Below are 25,849 nucleotides of genomic sequence, written 5' to 3' on the forward strand. Positions count from 1 at the left end.
GGAACTGGACAACTTGATTCAGCTGTCACTCAAAACATGACTGAAGACTGCTTATTTGCGAGGGGAGCTCCAAGGGGCAAGCTGAGTTAATGAAATCTTCACATATTCATAACTGGAACGAGGAATTGCCTGTACCTCTGTGAATTGTTCAGTTGTCCTAGTGAATATATTCTGTTCTGTTGTTCAAGTGACTGAGAACATTTTTCCTCCCACTGTGGTAATTTTTTCTGGAAGCCTGAAGGGTCTTGTGAAGCCCTGGAAAGAGCAACTTTCATACTAATAACCTCTGTGTTTGGTAAATGTACAAAATTTGGAGGGTCTGAAGAGGATATTTATTGGCTGTGACTACAGAATGGGGCAGGGGCAGGGAAGCAAACGTACTGGAACACTTGGTACTGGGGAAAGGAAAGAAAAAGAAAGAGGAAAGCTGTTAACATACATTCAGGTCTCAGCAAGTAGGGAAGGTAAATAAAGCAAAGCATTCTCCTACATTTCCTGAAAATTGGTAATATGGTGCACGGTAGAGTGAGAAGATCCACTTTGCAGCAACTGTGGATGACCCTGCTAACAGTGCTCAGTTTTCTGTTTTGCCTGAGAGGAGCTGTTTTTCCTCCAAGGACAGAGATGTGTTCTTTGATCACTTAGTCTTCATCCTGTCTGCCTTAAAACATTATAAAAAAATACTTTCTGTAGAAGAATAGTTTGTTGCTTGGTTTTTTCCCAGTAAAGTAGGGAGAGGTTATAAAATACCTTCTGGCTTTTAAAAGCATGACTTTTTAATCCATTGTGCTAGTGTAGGTCATGTGGATGGCACTGTGTGTAGTAATATGGGAGAAATGCGGTGTCCTTTTCACAGATGTATTTAGAAAGAGACATTTGTTTTTCTCAAACAGTTCTTCAAATGTACTCATTTCTCTCTACTACTTCACTCTTTTATTATTCTTCATGGCAATAGTTGTATGATCCAAACAACGTTATTTTGTTCAACACTAGAGAACTGCAGCCTTGAAGTGTGTTTGTTATTTGTCCCTATTGGGACTGAGAATTTTTTTTGTTTACTTTACTCTTTAGTTTAGCAAATGCTGTAACTCCAAAATGCTTTTGTTAGGAAGGGGTGTTATGTCTGCTTTTTGGTTTTGATTAAGCCAAACCATAACATGTGCTTATATTCACTGGATGATGTCACAGAAAGTTTGTTTCGAGAGAGTTTTTTTTCCCCCAGAAAGTGGCTAAGTGACATTCCAGTACTCCAGTATCACTTCTTCTCCTTCTCACCTTCCTTTTCCTGCAGCACTGATCCTGAGTTAATTTAGAACAAAATTCTGTGTGGATGATGAGGTAGCTTTCCAAAGGTCTTCTCAGTAGGAGGCAGTGCTTCGGTTTTAGCTGAGATGGCTAGTTTAGTTATTCAGATTGCTTGGATAGTTGGGAATAATGGTGGTGTACAGTAGCACTTTTCGGGATACAAGAAGTGCAGCTGAGGGGAAAAAAAGTGCAGGATTTCTCAAGGAATACAGGAAACCTCACATCTGGAAACTTGGTAAGATCTGGACAAAACTGAGTAATTTGAGCTAATCTTGTTCTAAAAAGTCATTAGTTTCAGCTGTCTCATACGTAAGCTATTAAAATGCACAGACCCTTATAAACTGCTGCTGAACAGCTTAGTGTGAAGTACCAAAAGAAGCCAAATGCTGTTTCTTAGAAACCTGATCGAAGTATGTAACTTTCTTAGTTAGAGCAGAGTGTTAGACTGAGCAATGTCCACTGGTCCTGTCTATCTCTAAGTATTTAATGATTTTAGCTTTTTCACTTTGTACAGCCAGTGCTATTTATTCAAGGCCATTGGGAGGTAAGGACATTGTTAATATTAATAGCAGACTTCTGTTACTGTCTACTGGTTGAACATAGAGTGGTGCATATACTCCACTTCAGAATTTAAATAATGGTTGTTTTCAACGAACTGGTTCAAACTTGTGCAAAAGTGTTAGTTTTAAGTCCCATCCAGTTTAGCTGGTAGTATATTTGAATGAAACCTTTTGCCTCCATGTTGGAATCAGACTTGGATCATGTGTTGGGAGAAATCTGTGCTAGGAATTGGCACGGGTTGTCCTCAAATAAAACTGAAGCATCTTAGTATGCATAATATTTTTCATTAAAATGTATTTTTATGTTGTTTGTAACTCAGAGATCTCTTTCCGGAGATCTTGGAATACAATTCTGTATTGCCTTTTTCCTTCCCATCATATTTTTGAGTGTAGTGGTGACCATTTATTCAGATGCAACTTCTGCTTCTGCTTATATGATGATGTCACCTCATTTGCAATCCCATTGTTTAGCCTGTGTTTGGATGACCCATTTCTATCACTATCTCCTCTGCTTGTGTTGTGGAAGTGTTTGGTTTTTTTTTTCCACTCAAGTTTGCCATGCACTTCTCTGTTTGAGCTGTTGGGTGATAACTAGCTAACCCATAGAAGTAGGAATAAAATTTGTCCTCTCTTCTGTCATGGTAAGAAATTCTTACATTTATCTCTTCTCTAAATAGCAACCAACTTGTTACCCACTTCTGTCATTGTCCTGGAGGCATTTTCATTCTCAAACCATGCACTCTAGTACAGTCAGATGGAGCTTTAATAAAACAATAGTCTGTGTCCCCCTCTCTGCTGCCCCCAAGATCTCACACTATGGCTAAAGAATAGCACCTTCAGCAGCCTTTTCTAAGCTGTTTCATTGTTTACAGAGTACACTAGGCTGCTAATGGGAATGCAGGGTGAAATGTCAAGAAGCTGTGTGTAAATCTTCCAGTAATCTGCCATGTCCAAGAGGAGCTGGGGGAAAGGGTCAGATCTCTGGGAATATTGTAGGATTATCAAAGCTAGAGTTTTGCTAACTGAATTTGGAGCTCTCTCCATACAGTGTGGGTGGATCTGGAGTTTAAAAGAAGACACCAGAAACGAAAATCCCTGCCATTATAAATGCACACCAAGGCAAGTAGGCCTAGGATAAAGCAATACATGAAGGACTTCTGGGCTATCAAGCTGCTTAGGCTAAAACGCTGAAAGAGTTTGGGTGAAGGGTACAGGCATGTACAGGTGTGTATATGGTGAGAATGCTGCAGAGGACCCCATCCCCAAGGCTAGGGACCACTGTCCTCAGCTAAGGCAACTTGCTGGCCCTGCATAAGCCAGGGTATTAATACTCATTCCTTTGACCCCAGATGATCACTAGCTCTCACTACTAATGCTAGCAGAAGGTGTCAGTTTGGCCAAATTATACAAAATCTTGTTCTTAAATTTTGTGTGTTTATTGCTCCTTCTCTGGAAATATTAAATGTTTCTCTAAACAAATAGTCTTGTTTGTAAACAAGCCAGTGCTTGCTAATTTTTTAAAAATTATATAGCTGGGTTGATTTATGTTTCTTGTTAGAGTAATAACCCATCTGTTATGAGGGTGGGTCAATTCATAAAATTATAAATCTGTGAGAGAAAAGGTCTTGACTCTTTTCCACGGTAAGCACTTATTTGGGTTCAAAAGTTCTTGTTTGCATTTGTGCACAATCATTATTTGGTAGCAAAAAAGCAGTGTGTAGGAGAATACTCTTGGTATTAACACACTATTGTATCTTTTACTTTTCATGTGCAAAGCAGTGTAGACCTGTCATACTGAATGTCAGCAGAGTTCATGTACACACCTGTTTTTTTTCATGCATCTCTCTTCCCTGCCAAGTACAACAGTAAAGACACTACAAGGGTTTTTTTAATTGATTATTTACCAATAGAAGTGTTTTTGTGAGGGGTCTGTCTTACAGGACTTGTTTGTATGCTTATGACCTTCTGACACCACAGTGAGATTTCAAATGAAGATAATGAATGTGCATTACAAGTGTGTGATTGCTCGTATCATTATGAAATAGATGAAAAATTAGTTCACTGCAGTAGTTTTTATCTGAACTGATCAAAACATCTTCCAATGATTTTTCTAACAATATGTGATTGGAATAATAACTGCACATGTTGTTGTGTTCCATGCTGCAGCCCAAAGGCTTGTAAATACAAGCTGCTTATTTGCAAGTAGCTTCCAGATTTGCAATATGATTGCTATGGAAACCACACAATGAAAAGCTTATAACCATCTGTGTGGTTTGGTAGATTTTGCTGCATAGCTGAGCTGGTTTTGTTTACTGTTTTTGAAGTGTTGAATAGAGTATATTAACCCATAAACTGGGATTATCCAAGGTATAAACTAGTATTGTGCAATGACAATGTGTCACAAACTAGAAGACTATGAAATACCTAATAATAATGGCATTAAATTAGAGTCTAATATAAAAAGATGGTTGTTAGTAGAGGAAACTGCTAAGTTTATGCATATTTATCATGGAAATACTACATTCCATTGGAGGAATGTGCTATTGAAGCCAAACTCTTATCCATTTTATGGTCAAGCAGTCTGATTTTTTTTTACCCTCCCCCTTTAAGAAAAAGAAATTGGAAGGAAAAAAAAAATCAATGGATTAACATGAAAAGCCTCAGCAAGTGTAGAATTCATTGTTCACTTTTTAAATTTTGTGGATGGTAGAATTATCTGTGATTGGGTGATTTTTTTCTTTTGACTGGAAATTGAATAAGTAAGTTATTTTCAACAACTTTCATGGACTAAATGAAAAAACCTGCAACAAATATAGTTAGTTCCTTGTTGCATTGTCACAACAATTTTGTAGGTTGTTTGCTATTAAAGTATCAGCAGAGTAGGGAACATAATCTGTATCATAAGAGTTCTTTGGATCTACAGCTCTGGAAGACTTCACTGGTTTGATTAGTGTAGATTAGTCTCATTTTGACATATTGAGAAGGTGGAAAAGAATATTTTCTCACTGCAGTGTAGTGATGGCTTGAAGAAGAGATACAGAGGATTAAAAATTGGACCAGATTATTTTGTAGGGATGCATAGGTCCTTATACATAGTATCTTAAAAAAAACCAGAAGGACTTCTGCTGTATTTTTTAATTTAATTTTTCATCTTTTGACTCTGTGCCATGTTGCAACACAAACTTCAGCGTGTTGCATCAGACTGCAGCTGTAATTCCTGAGGTAATCGAGGTTGCTGTGTTTAAAGGATACCTCCTGCACACAGTTACTGCTTCAGGACATAATACCAGAAAACATTAGAAAGAACCACAGGTTCTTTTTTACTACCCTAAGCCAAGCCTATTACAACTGCTCCGTGATCGTATTAGGAAGTAGGGTGGACCATTTGCGCAGGTTTGTGCCAAGGACCTGATGTTTGCAGTGCATGTTTCAGAGGAGGCTCCTATGGAGTCACTTCAGCCTGGTACCATGGACTGAATGCCCATTAGCAGCTGAAAGAGTACCTCTTTCAGCATCATTGCACCTGAGAGTTTGTCCTCTCTGTGACAACTTTGTAGTGTAAAGCAAAGTGGAATAAGTGTGGATGGTTGGAGTCTGAACCCGTATGTGAATATGGACAGTCTTTGTTTGAATTTAGGACCTTTTCGGTATTCAGAAAGCTTTGATTCAGATATTTCCACATTTCAGATGTGGATCTGGTGAACTCTTGTTTCTAGGAAATACATCTTTCAGGGGAATGCATATATTCTAAATTTTTCCATGAAGCCACAGTGCAATCTACATGTATTCAGCTGGACCTTATGAAAAAGTCTCTTCCAACCTCTGCTGCTGTTTTACTTCAGTTGAGATACTCTCTACTTAGTTAGTCCTCAGTTTAAGCTGGTCTGATGACCATGACAAGTGAGTTAAAATCCACAGTACATTCAACACATGAGCTGATTTAGGTCCAAACATTCAGTAACATATAATATCAACATTTTTTTAATCAAAGTATAATATAATACAGTGTGTGTTGGATGAAGCTGAAATGTTCTGGGAAAAGGGAGCAATCCTAGAAAATGTGACTGATACTGGGATACTACTCCCTGTGAGTGGTGCAACCGTGGTAGGGAAGCCACAGAATATCAGTGCCTCCTAGTGCTCTGGACAGCACATAGAGATGCATTTTTGCCATTTATGCTCCATTTGTGAGTTCTTAAAATAAACAAATGAGCATACTTGGAAATATGCAACAAGTGTTAATGCCAAGTAGGGGAATACATTTGAATGCAGTAAATAGTTTAGAGTGTTTTGTGAGTACTGCAGCTTCAGATTTCTCCTATTCTATTGTTAGGTTGGTTGTTTTTTTTATTCCACCCCCCCTCCCCCATTGGCTTAAATAATAGTTTATAATCATCTTGACCAGACTTTTAACTAGTCAAGAGTCAGAGAGCAAAAACTCTTGCTGGCTTAGTAGGGTAGAATTTCGAAACTCTTTGTGGAGTGAATCTTCTGATGTAACTGTAATATTTGTAGGACTGTGTATAGAGGTTAGCAGCAATTATGCATACTCATTCCAACGGGTCTACTCTTGTGCTTTAAACATCTGCTTTAATGTTTGCAAGAACAGTCTTGTGGATAGATTAAATTTTTACAAGGCTAAAAATCCTTTGAACTGTTCATATAAAATTCACTCTTTGTCAAAGTATATGGGCAATTACATAAAAGTTGCACAATAAGGAACATTTTAAAAGCTGTGAGTTATTTGTCTGTTGTCTGTCATTAGTAAAATATTAAAATTAGTTGCTGAAATGTGTGCCTTAAAAAGAAGCATGACTATCTGTGTAAGATGTGATGAGTAGCAAAGGCAAATAATTTAAATGTATTAGAAGTCCAATTCTTGTTTGAGAAGTGGGTTTATCAATATACTATTTCCTCATTCATACAGCAGCCTTGTCAGTTTTGATATACTGTAAATGCAAAGATAAATTTGTTTCTACTTCCTTATGAACCTAAAGACAGAATACAGCTACAAACCTCATAGTTTTTTCCCTTTTTTGCCTCATCAACAGAATTGTTGACTGTGAAATGTGAGAAGCAGATCTGATGTCCCTGTACTGAATGGAGTGTGGATTTACTTAAGTGAGAGTCTGGGCATGAGAGAATTCCCTGTCTGTGCTGGACAGGAAGTATGGAGCACATCTTTCGAAATTGCCTGTGGGGATTTCAGTGTGTTCCAAGCTTGCTAGCCAGAAAACATGCTCCAGAGCCAATCGCTGCCAGGCTTTCTCTTTTCTTGTCCCTAAACTTGCAGTAAGCTGTTTGATACAGTTTGGCTTGCTTAAAAGCATGGTCAAGCACAGTGGGCAGGAGCAGTGAAGGCATGGTATCCATAGTGGCTGTGTTCCCATCATGCAGATGTCAAGTTAGTGTCTATGTAAGACAGTGCTGAAGGTGAGATGTCCTCTGCCTTCTCTGCATACTGCTCTTAAGAACGGAGTTCTTTCGTGGGCTGGGGATACTTTTTCAATCCTCGGTTTCATTTTCTTTATCCTGGCAAGAAGTGTATGTAGCAGAAGATGACCCTCATTCTAATTGTCTCAGAATGACTGAAAAACAGCAGAACTGCAGCTCTCTATATGATTGCCCTCAGAGGAGAGTGAAAAGGGAAACAGATGTTCGTAATTGAGATTTTGAAAGAAAGCTCTTGGAGTGTTTGGATGGGTGGGGGAAACCACAGAAATAACAATGTTCCAACTTCTGTATAAATGTAAAATAGTAAACACAGTTTACAATCTGGAAATGTAGAGTGTGGCTTTCGGACTGATGGGGGCTGTAATTCCTGTCAGCTGAGGTGTCCCTTCGAAGTTTCATCTGCAGTTATGTGTTTTGCAGAAGAACGGGTTCCTTCAAAGGCTGAAGTGCCAAGAAAAGAGAGCCAGGAGGATGTTACCACTGATTCAGGTAATTAAAACTTTTCCTCTCTATTTTGTTTATGCTCTTTATTTTTATCTTTATTTTTTTATCTCTTCCATTTGGTGTTTTAAAATAATGTTTTTATAGCTCTGTAAAGCTGTCTTTTTACCCGAGTATGTGATGGCAGCAAAACTGCTTAGCACCACTTAGGATGCATGAAAACCACTTGAGAAGGATTTATAAAGTAAGCCAATTTATACAAGGTATTCCTTCCTGAATTACTTTGTAATGACTCAATTAGCTTTCATTTCTGCACAAAGGAGATTTAGTTGCATAAATTAGCTTATCATCATTGAGGAAGTGTCACTGCTAAAGGACAGTTTATAGATACAACATGCAGTTGCTGTCAAACCTATAAGAATGTAATATAGACATCTGTGTATACTTTGTGCTTGAGCAGAACAGACTTCTGCCATTCAGAGACTAACAGGGGACAACAAGTTGCCCAAGGGACTGGCAATGTAGACGTCTCTGAAAAGGTCAACTTGACACAGGCTCTGACAATCGACCCAAAGCTCTGTCTTCTTTGATAAAAATCAGATAAACTTAAGACCACTAATTGATCTGCAGCCTGTTTAAATGTTGGCCATGCATATCTTCATTGCATATGATTACCACAGAAAGCAAATGAATTGGGTAAGAAATGCCAGAGTCCAGTGACAGCAGCATGAAAATTGGAAAAGGACAGAAATGCCCAGAAAGGCTGTGAAGGATATTCTCTCAGCTTTAGCTTGGCAAACTGCCCTTGTGCTAATTATCTCTGGGACTGGAAAAATAACTGCATACACCATGTAAAGTCATATGGCCAGACAACTTTTCTTGACAGAAAGGTATTTCCAGTTATGCTTAAAAACAAGATATATTTGTGTTTCAAGGGTGCAGACCTTTAGATAAACTACTGGTGATTTGACACAGCAAGTAGTGAAGACTGCTCCTTATCAGACCTTACACCTTTTTGAGATCTGCTGCATTGTAACTGTGACCTGCACTGACATGCAATCTGGCTCTCCTTCCCCCATCGTACATAATACACATAATTCTTTCAGGGCTGTCAAGGAAGGGGTGGGCAAGAAGAGTTCCTTTAGGAAGTAGCTCTGCAGTGCTCTTCCTGTTGCAACATGTGGAGAGGAAACAGAGGCCTGATTTCCTGACCCATTCAGGAAAGCAGGAACAGGTTGCTGTGAGGAGTTTTGGGTTGCTTTTCTTGGAAAGGAAACAAGAGCCAAGTCATCAGATGCTGTTAGCATTGTGCTCTGCTAAAAACATGTGTAAAACAACATGACTCATTACAGCCTTAATATTTAGTACTCATTTAGACATTACTGTAATTATAAGAGTGTGTTGTCATAATGGAGCATGGGGTCAATCCAATTATAAAGTTGCCAACAGCATCGGTTTTTTTCACTAATGTATCTTCCTGAAGTTCTAATTGGTCATACTTTTAAGAAATCAAAACCTTAGCATCTAGAGTTTTGAAAAGTTTTAACTGCTATGAGAACAGCCCTATCAATCCTACTAGTGTTTGTGTAATGTCTTTGAGCAGTTCCCCCCCAGATATCAGATTAATTCCAAGCAATAACTTTCTCATCTGATCTTACATATTTCACTAATTAATACTGGTAATTTTTTTGACTTTAGGGCTGAGTTGACATGAGTATTTCTGATGGCCATCACATCATAAGTATCTGACTTGACTCAAGATTATTTTGTGATTGTCCACACAAACAGTGCATACATTCTTAAATTTAATTTATTGCCTTGCTTTACTAAACCTGAACTTCACAAAAAATATTCTGTAAATTGTCTGTGAGCTCAGGCTGATAAGTGCAAAAAAGGTTTCTTTTTTTCCTACTCTTTTCTTGTCCTAACATATCTTGGCTTCAATTAACTTGCAGACTTGAGTTCTTCTTATTCTGTCGGTCTTGATGCAGACTGTTGCTGCTGGATAGCTTTACATTAATTGCTAGTGACCTAATTATTTTAAAATACCAAAGCATTGAAGAGTTTCAGTTATGGCTTGCTTGGTCTTTCTTGCTATGACTATCTACCCATTATCTTTCCCACAATCACTGTTTCAATAAGTGGCATGTTTTGTGCTGTATTAGTGTAAATATGTTGATTTTAGAGTAACTAAGGAGCAGTAAGAGAAAGATAATACTGAACAGTTTGAGCTAGATTAGAGTTTGAGTCCAAATAAATACACTATAATTATTTTTCCCTTATTTCCTAACTTTTCTGGCCTGTGGGATAAAGGGCAAGTAAGGCATTTTTTGCAGTTTAGGACATCGTCAGAACAAACAAACACCAGTGTTCTTTAACAGGGTTTGGCTTGTCTGGGCATTGAGACTCAACACCAAGAGTCACTTACGTAAGATACTCATTCTGGTAGCATTAATTTTGAACTTCACCTGTATCTCCATCTTTAAGCCTTCAGTATGGTAAATATTGAGCACATCATTAATAAAAAGGGATACAGTTTGTATTTTTCAAATATTGTTAAGTAATCTTCAAATCTGATGCTATTAACTTTTGAAGAATCTTATTAATGAGTTGAAGAACATGAGTCAGAATGGCCAGCTGTTCAATATACTAGGCAGTGGACCATGGTTGTGAAAGGAAAGCATACATATGTATTCCTTCATTCTGCAAGTGATGCATAGGCAAATAATACAACTACTAGCTCTAAATCACTACCATAGTAGGGTTTGCTAACTTAGATGCCATCAGTGTTGAAATGGAAGACTAAGGGAAATTAGACACAATCACATTTATTCTAATGTTTTAGGTAGTGCATTTTCGTATTTTTTCATATTTTTTCTTCCCTATGTCTTTTGTGGTTTTTAGAATGTTATTGTAATTTTTTTCCCTTGAGTAATTCATGGGCATTCTTAAGTTTTAAACAGTAATATTTGTGGTGCATGCTTGAGTGATATATTTGTCAGATTTTTTTTTTTACCTGAACTGTTCACCTTTCTTTCTTCAAGGATGTGTTGACAGATGCCAACGTTTTTCAGTGAAATAAGCAGTCTGAGACTACTGTCAAAGAGACTGGCAGACATTGCCTTTTGATCTGTCAAACTCTGAAGTGTTTTCATCAATATATTGGACAAAAATATCTATTGTTGCTATTACTGTTACTGGAAAAACAGAGATGGCAGAAGAAAACCATGAGGAATTCTTTTTGGAAGAGTATTGGAAACTGTTGTATAGTAGTTCATCCAGATAACTGTCCTAGAATAAAAGAAGTATTTTCTGAAGAAAAAAACTATCCAAAATCTTGCTTACCCATTTCTTATCATTGGTAATCTTAAAAGCAATGGGTAGGTAAATACAAACTGCTTTCTGCCCTCTACCACACACTTAACTTTTTTTTAATCATATCTTATTCGTATTTGTGGCCTAAATGACCATAACTTTAAAATATGACAGACTTTAGTTTAGTGATTATGTCATCATAGTATTTTTAAGGCTCGTGACATTTCATGGTATATGAGATTAGAGTGTGATTGTGACAGAGTAATGCCGGAAAATCAATACCTTTTGAATTTGAACTCTAATGAGCACGTAAGTTCTTGATGCTAAATCCATCTGTTTTCAGGTATTACATGTATTTAGGAAGCTCCATATTATTTCATTACCATATAAATAACAAATTCCTTTACACAGGCCCCGTGGTTTTGTTATATACCATTCTTCAGAGGCAATAAAATGAAATTTGTCAGGGTCTTCTCAAACTGAAAGAGGGACTGAAGTAAGAAAGAATGGGCTTCTGTTTTGCAGAGGTTTTCGCAAGTTTTTTTTATCCTACCCCTGTGTTTGTGAGGCACTATGAATCATATTATGAAGCATTATTCACTTTAGATGTATAAAATCTGAAGTTACATTTACAATTATCTTTTATGTGTGTGTAGTTGCTCTTACAGAATTTGGAGAAATTTGTGCTGGTGGGTGTGAGAGGGGTTTTTAAATTTGAAATTAACACTTCTTGGAAGACCAGCATAGTTGTTTACAAACTTAAAACCCTTACTTTCTTTCCCTGTTTTTTGTTTCTGTGCTCCTGATATACTGGTATATGTTTGTCTGAAAAATGTGGCTTTCTGATTTAAATGACCTTAGTTTATGTTGAATTCACAAATGAGGGCACAGAGTCCTGGTTAGTCTGTGATCAACATTGTCATTGTTGCAATAAGCTTATTTTAAAATGCAGCTTTTCCAGTGTTGCCATGTTCTTAGTTGATTTGCTTTCCCACTTTAAGACTCAATTAAATGCTCATGGTGAACATATAGGGAGAGATGTGTGTCCCCCGCTGGAGTGTCTCTTCTGTTGCAACTCCCATTAGTGTTAACAGGAGTTACTTCAGGCACACAAAGGTAAGAACAGAGCTCAGAGTGGTAAAGGTCAGCATGAAAAGTCTTGATTTCTTTCAGTGCAGTTCTGAAGAAGTAAAAATCCTGATTAATGTATTCTAAACCAAATCAATAAGCTAACTGCTCAAAGATTTGAAAGGTGGGATATACTGAAATAGTTCTTTTTGTTTATACTCGCGTGGGCTTATGTTATCTTTTACAAGATAAGAGTTAGGAAATGTGATCAGTACGATATCAAAACATGAAGGAGAGATTCTGATTTAATATTTATCACAAATTAATTTTGCGCTAACCTGTGTTGGTAAATAATGGAGTAAAAAATAGGAAGGGCCAAAATTTGGAGAAGCAACATTTCAAAGCGATTCACTTCAAAGTGATTCTGCCTTCCTCTTGAAATGATAATGTCTAGGCATTTTAGAGTAACCAAATCATATTTCTGAGTGGTTGGGAGCTTTATATGTGTATCTAATTGCTGCTTTTGGGGTGAGGACAGAAGAATTCAGGCACTGGCAGCCAGAACACCCCCTAGTACTACATAGGAAGTCATAGCTCCTAATCACCAGTTATGGAAAATTAAATGGTGGGTAATTGGCATTGCAGCTTTAAATTCAAGGCTGTGAATATTTAGCCTTATGACAGTATTGCCATCCAAATAAAATAGCACAGAATGCAGACTGAAATGGAAAAATAGAAAACAAGCTCTTCTTGCTCATACAGAGCGTATTAAAGTTCAAATCTAAGTATTTGCCAAAATAGGAAAGAGCACAAGTTGAATACTGCTATTTTTTTTATAGTGTGACGCTTTCTATCACTTGATGCTTGATGTTTTAACAGGATTTTTTTGGTAATAAAGTGAACCAATCATGATTAAATTGTAAACTATAAATAATGGTGTAGAGTGCTAACGACATGCAAATGTAACTGGGATATGTTGGAATAACCAGCAAGCCTGCTGTTCAAGGATCATATAACAAAACTAAGATGACAGCCTTGATCCAGCCAGTTCAGTGATATTTATGTTATCAGAATTAGAAGATAGCTTTCCAGTGATGTAAATTATTAGTACATATACATTCTGTCTGGTTAGTGTATACATAATGTAACTGGTCATCTTAGTGGTATTGCTTACATTCTTTTTGCATTAACTCATCACACTCCATTCTCATGGAATTAAAAACAGGAAATAGTTTGCAGTGTAACAGAAGCACCCAGTGTATTTAACTGTGTGTGAGTGCTGTGTTTCAATAGATGTGCTCTGTATTGTAAATGTATGACAAAGCATTTATTACTGTGTTATTGCCGTATTACAGAGCAAAGAGTGCTAAATAATCAATCAGTTAATGGTCTGTATGGCAGCTTGAACACAGCACATCCATTGTGCTTATGCTGTTAGAAGGATGAGTTTACGACTGTAGTCTAGTTGCATGTTTAGCCAGAGCTTAATGTCCTAAACTGGAGCTGACACAAATATTTTCGAAATGCAACTTCAGCAACAGTTTCCAAGTTCTCTAATATTTCAGAAGGAACAATCAAGGATTATCTCAAAGGTTCTCAGAGAAGCTCTTTAATTTTGTTGGAACAGGAGAGGAGGGGGAGCGTATCACAAAATACTTACTTTGGCTTCCTTTCACAGATTATTATTAATCATATTCTAAGAATTTCATCAGTTTCAAGTTGAGATACATATATGGCTTGCTAGAAATGTACGTGTGGAGGAAAACTAGGTGCTTTAAGTTGCAGCTGGAAAATGCTTTGAAAACCTGTAGCTACATGTCTCTCAGTGATGCAACTTGCCAGTGAAGGGCTTGCACATTAAACTTGTTTTCTACTTGCTTTTGTGGTATGAAAGAGATGTTTCTAAATAAAAAAAGGAAGAGGAAGTGTGTGTTAATGAATTGCATTGTACTATCTGGAGATTTAAAGTGTAACTTTAGTCCCTCAGTCTTTATCCTTTTCTAATTAGATGCTGTTTTCTTTGCAGATAGCGAAAATATTGATTATGCCAACTTCTATCTAGGTTTGTGGGACTGCACAGCAGATGTACCTGATGAGTTGACATTTAAACGAGGTGACGTTATCTACATTCTCAGCAAGGTATGAGGTGCTGCTGGGGGCTACATAGTTGTAAAAAGAGAGACATGGCAGAAGGACACATTCCCAGAGTTCTATGGGGGGAAATTGGCACTCCCTTTCAGATCCTTTGTTTGCAACCAGATATTCACTGCAATTAATTATTTTGTCAAATGAACTATAACCACATTTAAAACATAGCCGTGTAACAGGAATTAACTTAAAAGCATGTTTATTTACTTGTTAAATCTTGGCTACCGTTTGTTAACTGATTTAACGGGAGACAATGTGCTTTCTGCTTGCAAAAGTTAACCTTGTAGAATTTTAAGTTATCTTGTATGTTATGTTTTTTGTTTCCTGTTTTATATTCCTGACTGTGCTAATTCTGACTTTTTTGGGATCTTGCTACAGAAGATGTGTTTTTTTTGAACTATGCTTTCATCTTTGTATGTATACTGTAATTGTTCTGACAGCTCATATTCCAAATTTATTTGCTCTGACAGATTTGGGCAATTTTTAATTGCAAACTTTCCTGTTTGCAAAGCAAATGAGAAATATAATTCCTTTAATCTGAATTGATGCTGAGCATGAAATATAAGCATGAAGTATAAGCATGAAATTTTATTCTACATTAATGTTGGTTAATTTTTTTATTTTTCCTTAACCTCCCTAACAAAAACAAAACCTCTCCTAAAATATATATCTCGTGGTCTATTGAAGTCTACTTCTGAACAATTAATCAAAGGAAATTTCTGTTCCCCGCGTATTAGAAAAAAAGCCGAGCTTTTAAAGTTCTCACTGAAAAAAACCTGCCTTCAAAAATATATGTAGAATATAGATCTAATAGCCATTCAGGGTAATTAGTGCCAAAAATATTGTAGGTCATTTACATATACAAGTAGGTGCATGAAAGCTAAAGACTTAGTTTGTCTTAGTTTCAAACTCTTAAGTTTTGTCACAATTGCTTTAAGTCTTCTGTGATACCTTTAAGTATGTTTCTGGATAATAAATGTGACAGCTTCTGTTTTAAATAAACTTAAGATTTATGGATAGAAGGATCTATAAAAATATAGAAGATATATTACTAATAGTAATTTGACCGTGTATGTCTTTTGAGGTATTTCATCATCACTTAAGCTAATAACTGAATTGCATTACTAAAGGCTGAATAACGCTCTTGGATTGGGCAAACTTTCAAGCAGTTATTCAGCACTAAAGAATTGTACTAATTTAAAATAACCACCTCTTCCCTCTCTTCCTCACCCCAAAAAGCCCATGAGTGAATGGATTCCACTGCATGGGTTTGGCCTCTTTGTGGGTTGTGCTCTCTGGGTACAGTATGGGGACTATAAAATCTTAATCTTCAGCTCGTAGGTGAAAAAAATTGTTTGCTACTACTTCCCCAAAAAAGTGAGAAATTTAATTTAAAAAATGGAGCAGAATAAAAAAACAGTAGCTTAAGCTGTCGTGTGTATATCAACTGACTTGTTGCCGTGCCATGATTAATTCGTAATCAGTCCTTGAAACAGGCTTGCTGCTGCTCCAGATATATAGATTCTCTCTCTCTGGGATTGATTTCTACTCCAAAATATAGCCCAGAAAATTTGGCCCTGTTTCGCTTAAAGATTGTTACAGCTTTTTTGGAAAAAATGAGTGTTGGCCGCTACTGTCAGCTGAGAATTTAGGGTCCTTGGAGGGCAAAGTGCCAGAGAATTATCCATCTTAACCTTCCACTTGATTCAGTTTCAAGGTCTAATCATTTATGAGCTCTTTGTTTGGTAAGTGAAAATATAACCAAAGAAAAAGTGAGCCTAGCCATCCTGAAGTGGGTCAACACTTTTCTTTAAAAATATTTCCTAATCCACTACATTAATACTTGGATTTCGTGGCAGTCGGCAGGCATCCTAGGCAATTCTTTTATTTTTTACACCATCTAGTGGTCGAAAATGAGAGATGCAGGTACTGACAGAGGGTTATGTGTATGGATCCAAAATGGTGTCATAAATTCAGCTTCAGCTGAACCTAGCTATGGCTTTATTGCCTTTCTATCATATGTCAGCCAGGTATAAACATTGCTCTTGAAAATCACTTTTTGCTGATAAGGAAGTAAGTACAGGTACAGTAGTGTTATAGTAGGAAGGGTGAAGCATTAACAAAATATCGAGCATATTTGTGCAACATGTAATAGTTCTTTGTTTTACAGTGAAATATAAATGGTGTAGGCTGCTCTGATGAATGTGGTAAGATAGATATTCATCTCTCCCAGAAACAGTTATGCCAAAGCAATATATTTTTACTAGCTACAGAAATTAGAGGAAAAGTAACTATTTTGTTTCCAAGAAGAGAGATCATTATTACAACAGAAATAATTATGAATTGTTTTAGCAAATTTGGGCGCTTATAGAATTTAAATAAAGGAAGAGGAGCAATATGCTACCCGTAAGTTTCTAGGTAAACGCCTTTTAGAAAAATGAGCCTGGTTTCAATTTGGCAGCGTTTGCTTCTTAAAATAGCTAGGCATTATGCAAAGACAAGTCCCTCATAATTTGCTTTAAACTGAGCATCAGAATTCAATGTTAGTTCAGTGAGCATGAGCTCATATTCTGACAACAGAGATACCTGTGCCCGACTAGTATAATTACTGTAGAAAAGCATGTTTTTCTTGTTTTAAAGGTGCATTCAAAAACTATCTTTTTTTTACAAAAAAAAACCCCAAACCAACAAAAAACAAACAAAAAAACCCCCCCAACTTTGGTCTAGGTTTTTCTACCTTTGAGAGTTTCCCTCAAAAGTTGAGTTTTTAATCTGAGCAGAATTAACAGAACTATCTCAATACTACTGGTTAACTTTTCTTTATTTAAAAAAGTAGTTAACTTCTCATATTAATTGATCAATGTATCTGTAGAGATATACTATTATTATTAATTTATAGTATTCTTGAATATTCAAGTGTCTTTTATCACTTATGCTACGAATGATGTGAACTTTCAGAAAACTATATACCCCTATTCTATTATGCAGTAAAAAAATATTTTATAGTTCTAATGATAAAGGCATTCTTTAATAACATTTTTTAGTTAATATTGACTATTAGAAATTAACACTTTGGAGTCATGTTTGCTAAAAGGATGATTGCTCTTAACTCCTGCTCAGTTATGGGCTTGCCTTTGCTTTCAAGCCCATGTGATAAATGGGAAAACAGACCATGATACAAAAATCGTTTTTATAAATCTTCCATAGCTCTACTCAAGAAATCAATTTCCAGAAACAAAGATAACTGTGAATGGAGGCAGCTCGATTTTTTTTCCTAAGTTTCGTATGCACAATTTATGCAAGTGCAGCAATAGCAGTAATAGTTTGTTTGCTTTAGGTGTATGTTTTGTGTTGTGAAATTCCATAGTTACATTGGCCAAAAGCAAGTAATAATGAAAATTTACCTAGATGTTAGCAGGCACCTGCTTAGTAGAATTACAGACATTTCTTTACTTTAAAGCTAATTTAACATCTATCTTATTTATATTTATATTTAAATAGCAAATAATTTTTAAATTCAAAAATTATATCTCAAACTGGAGTTCTCCTTACCTGTTATTATTTCATTACATGCCAGTGCTGTTCAGTCTGATATTTATGAGTCATGGAAATCTCATCTGTGACTTAACCTTTTGCACTAGAATTTTTTATGAAAGTAGAGCATTAACTTGGTGTTTAGATTACCCTTTATTCAGAGATTGTAGGTTTCCAGCATGGCAGATTTTTGCTCTTTCAATACAATAAATGTCTGTTAAAATGCTTACATCTCAACCTGTATTTTTTACTTATTGAAAAGACAAACAAAGAATCTTCATAGCTCAGGTTACTGCTTATGAAATAAAGTGCAACTTAACAATGCAGCTGTTTTAGAATCACTGTGAGCATTTTGTACACTATCTGTATAATCTTAATAAAATGTATTTATTCAGTATTTTCTCAAAAAGATACCAAAGGCATACTAAAATCCTGAGTGTTTCTTTAGTCAGGCTGTTTTCTGGCTGAGCATACTGAGTATGTTTAAGAGTAATTTCTGTTTCCATGACCATACTGCCTATGACTCCCCTAGCAAATGGGGAGTACCAATAGAAGCAGAGTGAAACACTAGTGCTTGAGGCCCCAGTGTCCACACTATGCTTTTTGAAAGCTGTTTGATGTCTGAAGAGGTCTAGCATGGTTTTGTGGAATGAGAACAAATTAGTGGTTAAAGTACATTCAGGTGTATCTTCCATTTTAATTTAATCTTAAATAAATGTAGTATGTGTGCTCTGCCAAGTTAGCCAATGTGGGGAAAATGGGAGCATTGGGAGATTCACTTCAGTGGGATGCTTCTGATCAAAACTAAAATGCTACACCAAAGTTGTACATTACCCTTTTTCTGGCTTGTTTAGGTATATTCCTCATGGGAGGGGAGGTGAATAAATACATGTCTAAACACAAGATAAAAGTGAAGGCCTTTAGATAGAAGGTTACTTAAGACTAATGCAAAGTGGCTCTAGGTCTGCTGGATTGCATACTGATAATATTTAAGCCTTTACCTACCTGATTAGAAAAAAATTTGGCCTTGTGTCATCTAATGGAAAATAAAATGGCCTTTTTATTGTTCCAGGGTGTTTTCTGGGGACACTTTTGGTTCAGAATTCAGTCTGCTTACCATGATTTATATTGGAAATCTTTAATTGGTGTCTATTTCATCTCATGTTATTGTGGGAAATAAAACCTAATAATGCAACCATACAATAAATCTGAGGTTTATATTTTTAAAGATGACCATTTTATTGCTGTCTTAAAACAACTCTACTACCTGTGAAGAAGTCTCATTCACTTATCTAAAGCATTTGTCATTCTCTGCTTTTTAGAGAAAATGCTGTTCTGTGCCAAAACTGCTCCCTGGTTGATAGTGTATCATTCAACAATTACACCAAAGGAAGTTCTAAAACTTTTTAGCTAGTATGAATCTCCTGGATGAATTAGAGATGTTTTAAAATATTTTCTTGCCAAAATTGCCCCCCAGGATAGTCTTTGAAAAAAATTTATCTCTGCTTCCCACACATATTTAGCTTGACAGTAAAGGCTACTTATTTTAACCCCAAAGAAGGCTATAGATAAGTTTTGCTTTTCAGTTTTAAGGTTTGCAGATATTGAGCCTGTAAGTGAATATTACTCACAGTGCCACTGGAAGAGGGAAGGAGAAAAATGTTGAATTCACCCACTTCAGTCATGTTTTTTTTTAAAAATACCACTCCATTGTTTTCTTCAAGGCATTGAAACACAATGATGATTTTCAGCAACTCTTTTTAAAAAACAAAACAAATTAAAAAACCCACTCCGCAAACATGAAAAACCATACCATATGTATTTAAAAATGGGGACTGATTGCACAAGAACCAGATGTTCTCAACTTTTGCTGAAGTTAGTAGAAGTTAATATGGTGCAAAGCATCTGGAGAACCTAATTTAGGCAGATGATCTGTTCTAAAGGTAGAGACTGTATTGGAGATTTTCTCTTTTTGCATGTCAGAATTGTCTTCTATAGAGGACTAAAATCTTGGATTTAAAAGATATCTATAGAAAACAGGTAGTGTGTTTCTAACTACCGTGTTTTCCCCAGTGCAAAAGCTTTTATGAGCAATGTCTCCTGGAGTCATGGGTACATACACATCAGTGCAGTGAAATTGGTGGGATGGGGACAAGGAGAAGTGCCTGCTCACAGTGTTCAGTTTAAAGCATTTAAAGAAACTGTAAACCCTGATGGGATTTTCCCCCTGCTATCAAAGCATGCTGTACAGAGAATGTTTTGCCAGCATGTTAAGTCATAACCTGTTCCTTGCTGCCCTGTGAAATTACTTCACTTTGGTTAATAAATTTCTGTGAGGAAAAAAAATAAGGCACTCTAAGACAGTGGAAATGCAGAAGTAGCTTAGAAAGCATTTGGTCATTTGGTAAGATTGTTGTTTCATATTATTGGGTGTAATATATTCCATTGCCCTGGTGCTTGTCTTCCAGGGGTTGGGGTGGCCCCCTCCTCCCCCCAGCCCTGCTAACATTGCCTGGTATGGCAAATGTGCTCCCCGTCACATGGCAGAGCGTGGCCGCACACTTGTGCATTCTCCTCATTGCATGGTGGCTGGATCTGGCCCTGCCCCCTCTCCTATCCCTCTATTTGCCTTGGAGCAATTCATTTTGCAGTTATTGAATTTCTTTGGAGAGTTATTTTCATACAGCGAGCATCACAGCACCTCTGGATCTTGATAGCGTTTCTACATAAGGAGAAAGAAGCTTTGTGTTAGTAATTACCTAACATTGTCAGGAGCTGACTGCAGGCCTCTTTCCAGTGATAACAGAATAACCACATAATGTAGCTTTATAGCACATGATTAATAGAAAATAATTACACATCCTACAAAGGGATGCAATATTTCTTATAAATTGACTACAATGGTTTCCTGTAGATTAAAGGACTCTTCATTATTTTATCAGTCCTTCTGAAGTATAGTTGCTTGCCTATGTTAGCAGTTAAGAGCTGAATGCAGTGAGGGATACCAGATGGTAAACCCAGTGGTACCTGAGATCTGAAGCTGATGCTTGCAAAGGCACCGTGCTTCCCAACTTTTATTCTTATAAAACTTCTAACTCCTGCATATTAATGCTTCCACGTATTAATCATTATTTCCCACAAATGTGGACTGTAGACTTTTATTCTACACATCTTAACCAGCAATAATAGACATATGGACCTCACAACAGCAGTGTATTAATTAAATTGTATTGCTGTGAGGGAGTTTATAATTGATAACACTGATAGAAACAATACATCAATTTGCTTTTTATGTGTGACTTGAAGAAAGGACTAGGGGGCTGCTTATCTGCCTCACTAGTTAAGCACTCTTGTGGTACTGAGGACAGGAAGGAGTGGTTAGGAGTTTAAAGAGAAATGTCTGTACTTTAATCAGTTTAGAAGGGAGTGCTATCTAATCATTCTAAAACCTGAGATTAAAGTTTTATGTTCTTGGTAGCCAGGTATCTGCATTGTATTTTTGTTCAGACTTGTATAGACAGCAGATAGTTTAATTGGGATTCATGTTGCTCTTGAGACCCATGCAAAGAATAGTAATGTAAAGTAAAAGCTTCTGTATTGCAATATTGTCTGTATGGTATAATGGTTGGAGTGAATCCTTAAATTAGTTTACTAGTCTGTTACATCAACATTCATTTCATCTTCTCACTTAGCTTCATGCTAGAGCAGTAAGTGGTGTATTAGTAAGTAGCAAAAACCAGAAAGTTTTCAGAACAGCAGCATGCTTTTAATTTTAATTTGAGGTATCTGAATTGTTTCTTTAAAAACAATTGTTTCTAAGTTCATGTAGTGTTGCTAAGTGGAACATTTTCAATGGGTAATGTAATCCACAGGCTTTTTCTGTGCCATTTGTCATATGCAGTTTAATGACTGCTTAACTGAGCCACTTCCCTCATTTCATGTATTGTTTGTTTTTTTGGCTGATGTCTAGCAAAACTTGCTTAATCACTCTTTTCAGTCACTTCGCGTATTCCAAGTAGCAGCTTAAAATCTTTTGTTGCTTTCTCTTGGAGAGATTTATTGCTGAGATTCCAGTAGTATACGCGAGTGCTGCTCCTTTCAGCAATTTCCCACTGCAGTCTTGAAATCCAGTTTGTATATTTAAACAGTGTATTGTGAGATAAAGCATAGATTTTTAAACAGGCTGATCTGGAACATTATAAACCTCAGTGTCAGGGTATTGTTTCGCCTTTAAGGATTTGGGGTGTAATGTGAAGCCCCATGGGAAAGGTTAGGAGCAGTTCTTAACTTCTGTGGAGAGCAGTGTGCACTGAAGATTAAATTCAGATAGATACCTCTAGACTTTCAAGACCAGACCCATCGCCAGCACTGATCTGCAGTGGAAGGGAGAAGAAGGTGGAATTATTTTTGCAGCTTTCTCGTTTGCATGTTCACATCATAAATGAAGGTGTTCCTGCTGCTTTTTATGTGTGTTTCCTTTAAATCACACTTGGTGCAGTATTTTATGGATAGCAGGATAGAATAATTTAAATCACCAATTCACTGTTAAGAGAAGGAGGAAGATGTTTAATTTAAGACTAGTGTTTAGCCTTCCACAATTAGCGTGCGTGTGCCTGCATGCAAGCATTTTAAAAAAATGGCAAAAAAAAAAAAGGCAAAAAAAAGCCAGGGCTCACATGAAGATGGGCCATCAGCAGGGCTTCAGTTAAAGCACAGGGAGAGCTGAGTACACTAAGCACCTCATAGGACCCCAGAGAACTCTTGACCAGGCAAAATATGCCAGCAGCAAATCATTATAGCTCAGGCTCTAATGAAACTCCATTAACCCTTAAGCTCCACTTGACTATTTATAACCAAAAAACTTTATCTCCAGTCAAAATAATAGCTTTATCTCAGTAGGACCAGTAATTCAAAATCCTACAGCCTTTTATCTTCTCATCACAAGAACAGTGTAGCGGGAAACAGACGCTGCTTATCAGAGATATCTGTGTATTTTGTATTTTTCATGTTTGTTCCAAAGTAATTTCTGTCTTACGAATCATTCTGTTTTCAGTGGGGTCTCTGTTTTAATAATACTTCATTTGTAAGTCAATATAAGTGTGTGTGCAATTTCAGCTGTTAAAATTTATTGAACCACTGTTAGGATTGATTTTAAAATATTTATCTCATAGGAAAAAATTAAATTTGGATACCACAATACTCTTACTTGGTATTGCTTTTGGAAGATATTATTTCTTTAAACTATTATAATTCATTTTGTTTCATATTTATCTCACTAAGCCTAAACAAATTTCAAACAAAAGTACATTAGTCATCTGTCAGGCATATGAGATCTGCCATAGAATTTCTGCAAGCCTAAAGCAATAGTAGACTTTGTCCATAGAAAGATTAGGTATTAGATATGTAGTGTTCCCTTCACATTGAGCAAAGTAGTTTTTAAAATAAGTTGATTGTAAGTTTGAGTTTAGCCTTGTCATACTGAAAGAATCCCTGTTGATTCTTATATGTCAATATTGTGGTACTAGATTTTGGTTACAAAGTTAAGGTTTTTGTATTTGTGATGAAGAGAGAATATTTTTAGTAATGTTGGAGAAGTGTGGCCATAATTAAGAAATTTTCCTGAGTGTGCCTGGCCTTTTTAAAATTTAGCTTCTGCCTTTGCCTAACTCTGCATGTGAATGCCTATAACAAAAAGATATAATGTTTTAATTTTGAGTTAAAATGGTTATAGCTGTATATAAGACAAAGCATCCATAAGGAGTTGCATACAAAACTCTACTGCATTTATATCAGACTAAAGGTTAATACTGCATATTGTTTTCAATTAGGAGTACGATGAATATGGCTGGTGGGTAGGAGAAATGAAGGGAACCGTTGGCTTGGTGCCTAAAGCCTACATAATGGAGATGTATGATATTTGAGAGGCCTGGGTAAGTACATTTTAATCCAATCTTCTGTAATGGCTTCTATGTTCCCTTGTTCTCTGTTTCATAAGTATGTCTTTCCTGGAACCTTTGTAGGAGTCCTGTTAACATAAAGATTATGGCAAAATATATTGACGGTTCAATTAAAATACTTTTTTTCTGGGATTCTATATGAAATATTAAACCACAGCGTACAAAGGATGATATATTTAATAACTATGTTCCTTTTGCAGTTTTTTTTTAAATAAAATTGGTGCTGTTTCTAGTTAGTTTTGTTACTTTAGTAATATGTGTGTATCTCACTGTGCAGAAAACTGTGGAAGGGGATAGATACTTGGACTCGGTTTGATATGCATGTTTGAGGTTTTTTGGTTAAAGATGGACTTTCAACTTCCCTCTCCCTAATCAGGAGAAATCTGCACTTGAAATAAAGCGTGGTGTGCAGCTGCAGTTTACAGACCCAGCCTCTGAAGGAAGATTCTGCTGTACACATTTTGTGGTTTCAGTGAATGTAGTCAGATCGTTGCCTTGTGTACATTAAACATTTTAAACTGTAATTGATCATAATTCTAAGGAAATGTTCCTCTTAGTCACTTTTTATAGAATTGTAATGATAGGAAATGAAATAGATGGTAGTTAACATGTGGGGCACAAGCAGCCATATAGTGCCTGTTGCTCCTTAACATGCTAGCAGTTTATGTATAGCTGTAGGTTTGTGTTCTTTCGGGGATTTTTCCTGTTCCTCAGATTTAGAAAAATTAAGCTGAACTTTGAGGGTAAACTATTACTCAGTTCATGCATGCATTAACCTTTTAATGCTCGCTGTATATCTTGTGCAGTTGCACCGGAAAATCAAGGGAAATTTACGTGTAATATTGCAAGTCTTCAGGGTACTCTGTTTCCAAATGGTTTTTTATGTTAGGTTTTAGGCAATGATTTATTTTTCTCATACATTTAGTATTGTATTAATTACTATTTTGTTGACACACAATGAAGACTTGATTCTTTTGCTGATGTAATAATTTGGCCTGTGTGGATACCCTTCTAACTGGGAGATGGAATTCTATGAAAATTTGTGAAAATATATTCAACCTTGTTATTTTTGCTAAATCAACATGAGCTGAATTGCAGGTAAAACATATTTTTGTCCATGGTAGAGTGGAATATTTTATCTGTACCTTACAGATACTTCTGCAGAGTATCAAATCTGGATACCGTGGAATTCTGATACAAGTTGTGCAACAAATCTTCAATGCTACGTGGATTAGTACCTGCGGTCTCGCTGTCAAATCCAGAATGTTGTGGCTGAAAACATCGGTTGAAACAAAAAACTACGCTAAAATACTACCACTTACGGACAAGGGGTTGGGCAAGTCAGAGTTAATACTTTAAATACTCTTGTTTTGGAGCCGTGCTTTGCCACTAGCATGCAAGATCAACTTTTTTGAAGCTTTCCACACAGTTGATTTGTGAGACCCTTAATCTGCCAAGGAGGCTGATCAGGCCAATGTGCGAGTTGCTGAGCCTGTGCAGGTCCCTGTGTAGTTGCTTGTGCTGTTTACGCTTCAGGCGGACCCTGGGAACAGTGTGGGTTAAAAGGTAACGTTAGCCTGAACTCAGAATTCGGATCCTTTCAGTAAACTGAGATGTTATGCTTTGTGTTAGGTAATGTATGGTCCTTGCTGGTACACTGGATTCTAATAGACGTCAAACGGGGTACGGAGTTTTGTTTCAATTTTTTAAAAAGAGATAGTCATTGAAATGGATTCTGTGCGTTATCAGCAAAGCATTAAAATGATAGATTATAGTCTTCAGATCTTTTACTACTTTAATTTGTCAAGCGTACCGGTGGATTGTGTACAGAATGTGAAGCGTTAATAGCAGGGCTGGAAACGCTCCTTCTCCCTTGTTAACATGGCAGCGCCATAAATCTGCCCACCGAAATGGCTTTTTATTAATTGCGTGATTCCGAATCCCTCCACCATCACCACCTACTTTTTTTTGGAATAAACCCCGTCCCCCCCTCCCCCCATATCCTTGAGACCGAGTGCCTACGGACGAGACTTGATTCGGCGCGGGGGTGCTGGTGCCGAGCCGGGG

General features: G+C 36.7%; 1 protein-coding gene across 3 annotated transcripts in view; it reads left to right on the plus strand.

The window, feature by feature from the left end:
- The window catches only part of SKAP2 (src kinase associated phosphoprotein 2), a 118,107-nt gene extending 92,546 nt beyond the window's left edge, over positions 1-25,561 (plus strand). The window contains exons 10-13 of one of the 3 annotated variants that reach the window (XM_017837193.1): positions 7,740-7,808; positions 14,170-14,282; positions 23,654-23,755; positions 24,935-25,561. In XM_017837193.1, the coding sequence (XP_017692682.1) occupies positions 7,740-7,808; positions 14,170-14,282; positions 23,654-23,746 (275 nt within the window). In that variant the 3' untranslated portion in view covers positions 23,747-23,755; positions 24,935-25,561. The remainder of the gene's footprint in view (positions 1-7,739; positions 7,809-14,169; positions 14,283-23,653; positions 23,756-24,934) is intronic. The other 2 variants (XM_017837194.1, XM_017837195.1) reach the window with 2 other exon arrangements.
- The last annotated feature ends 288 nt before the right edge of the window (positions 25,562-25,849 follow it).

The sequence above is a fragment of the Lepidothrix coronata genome, unplaced genomic scaffold (assembly GCF_001604755.1).
Source record: "Lepidothrix coronata isolate B3197 unplaced genomic scaffold, Lepidothrix_coronata-1.0 Scaffold294, whole genome shotgun sequence".
Lineage (NCBI taxonomy): Eukaryota > Metazoa > Chordata > Aves > Passeriformes > Pipridae > Lepidothrix > Lepidothrix coronata.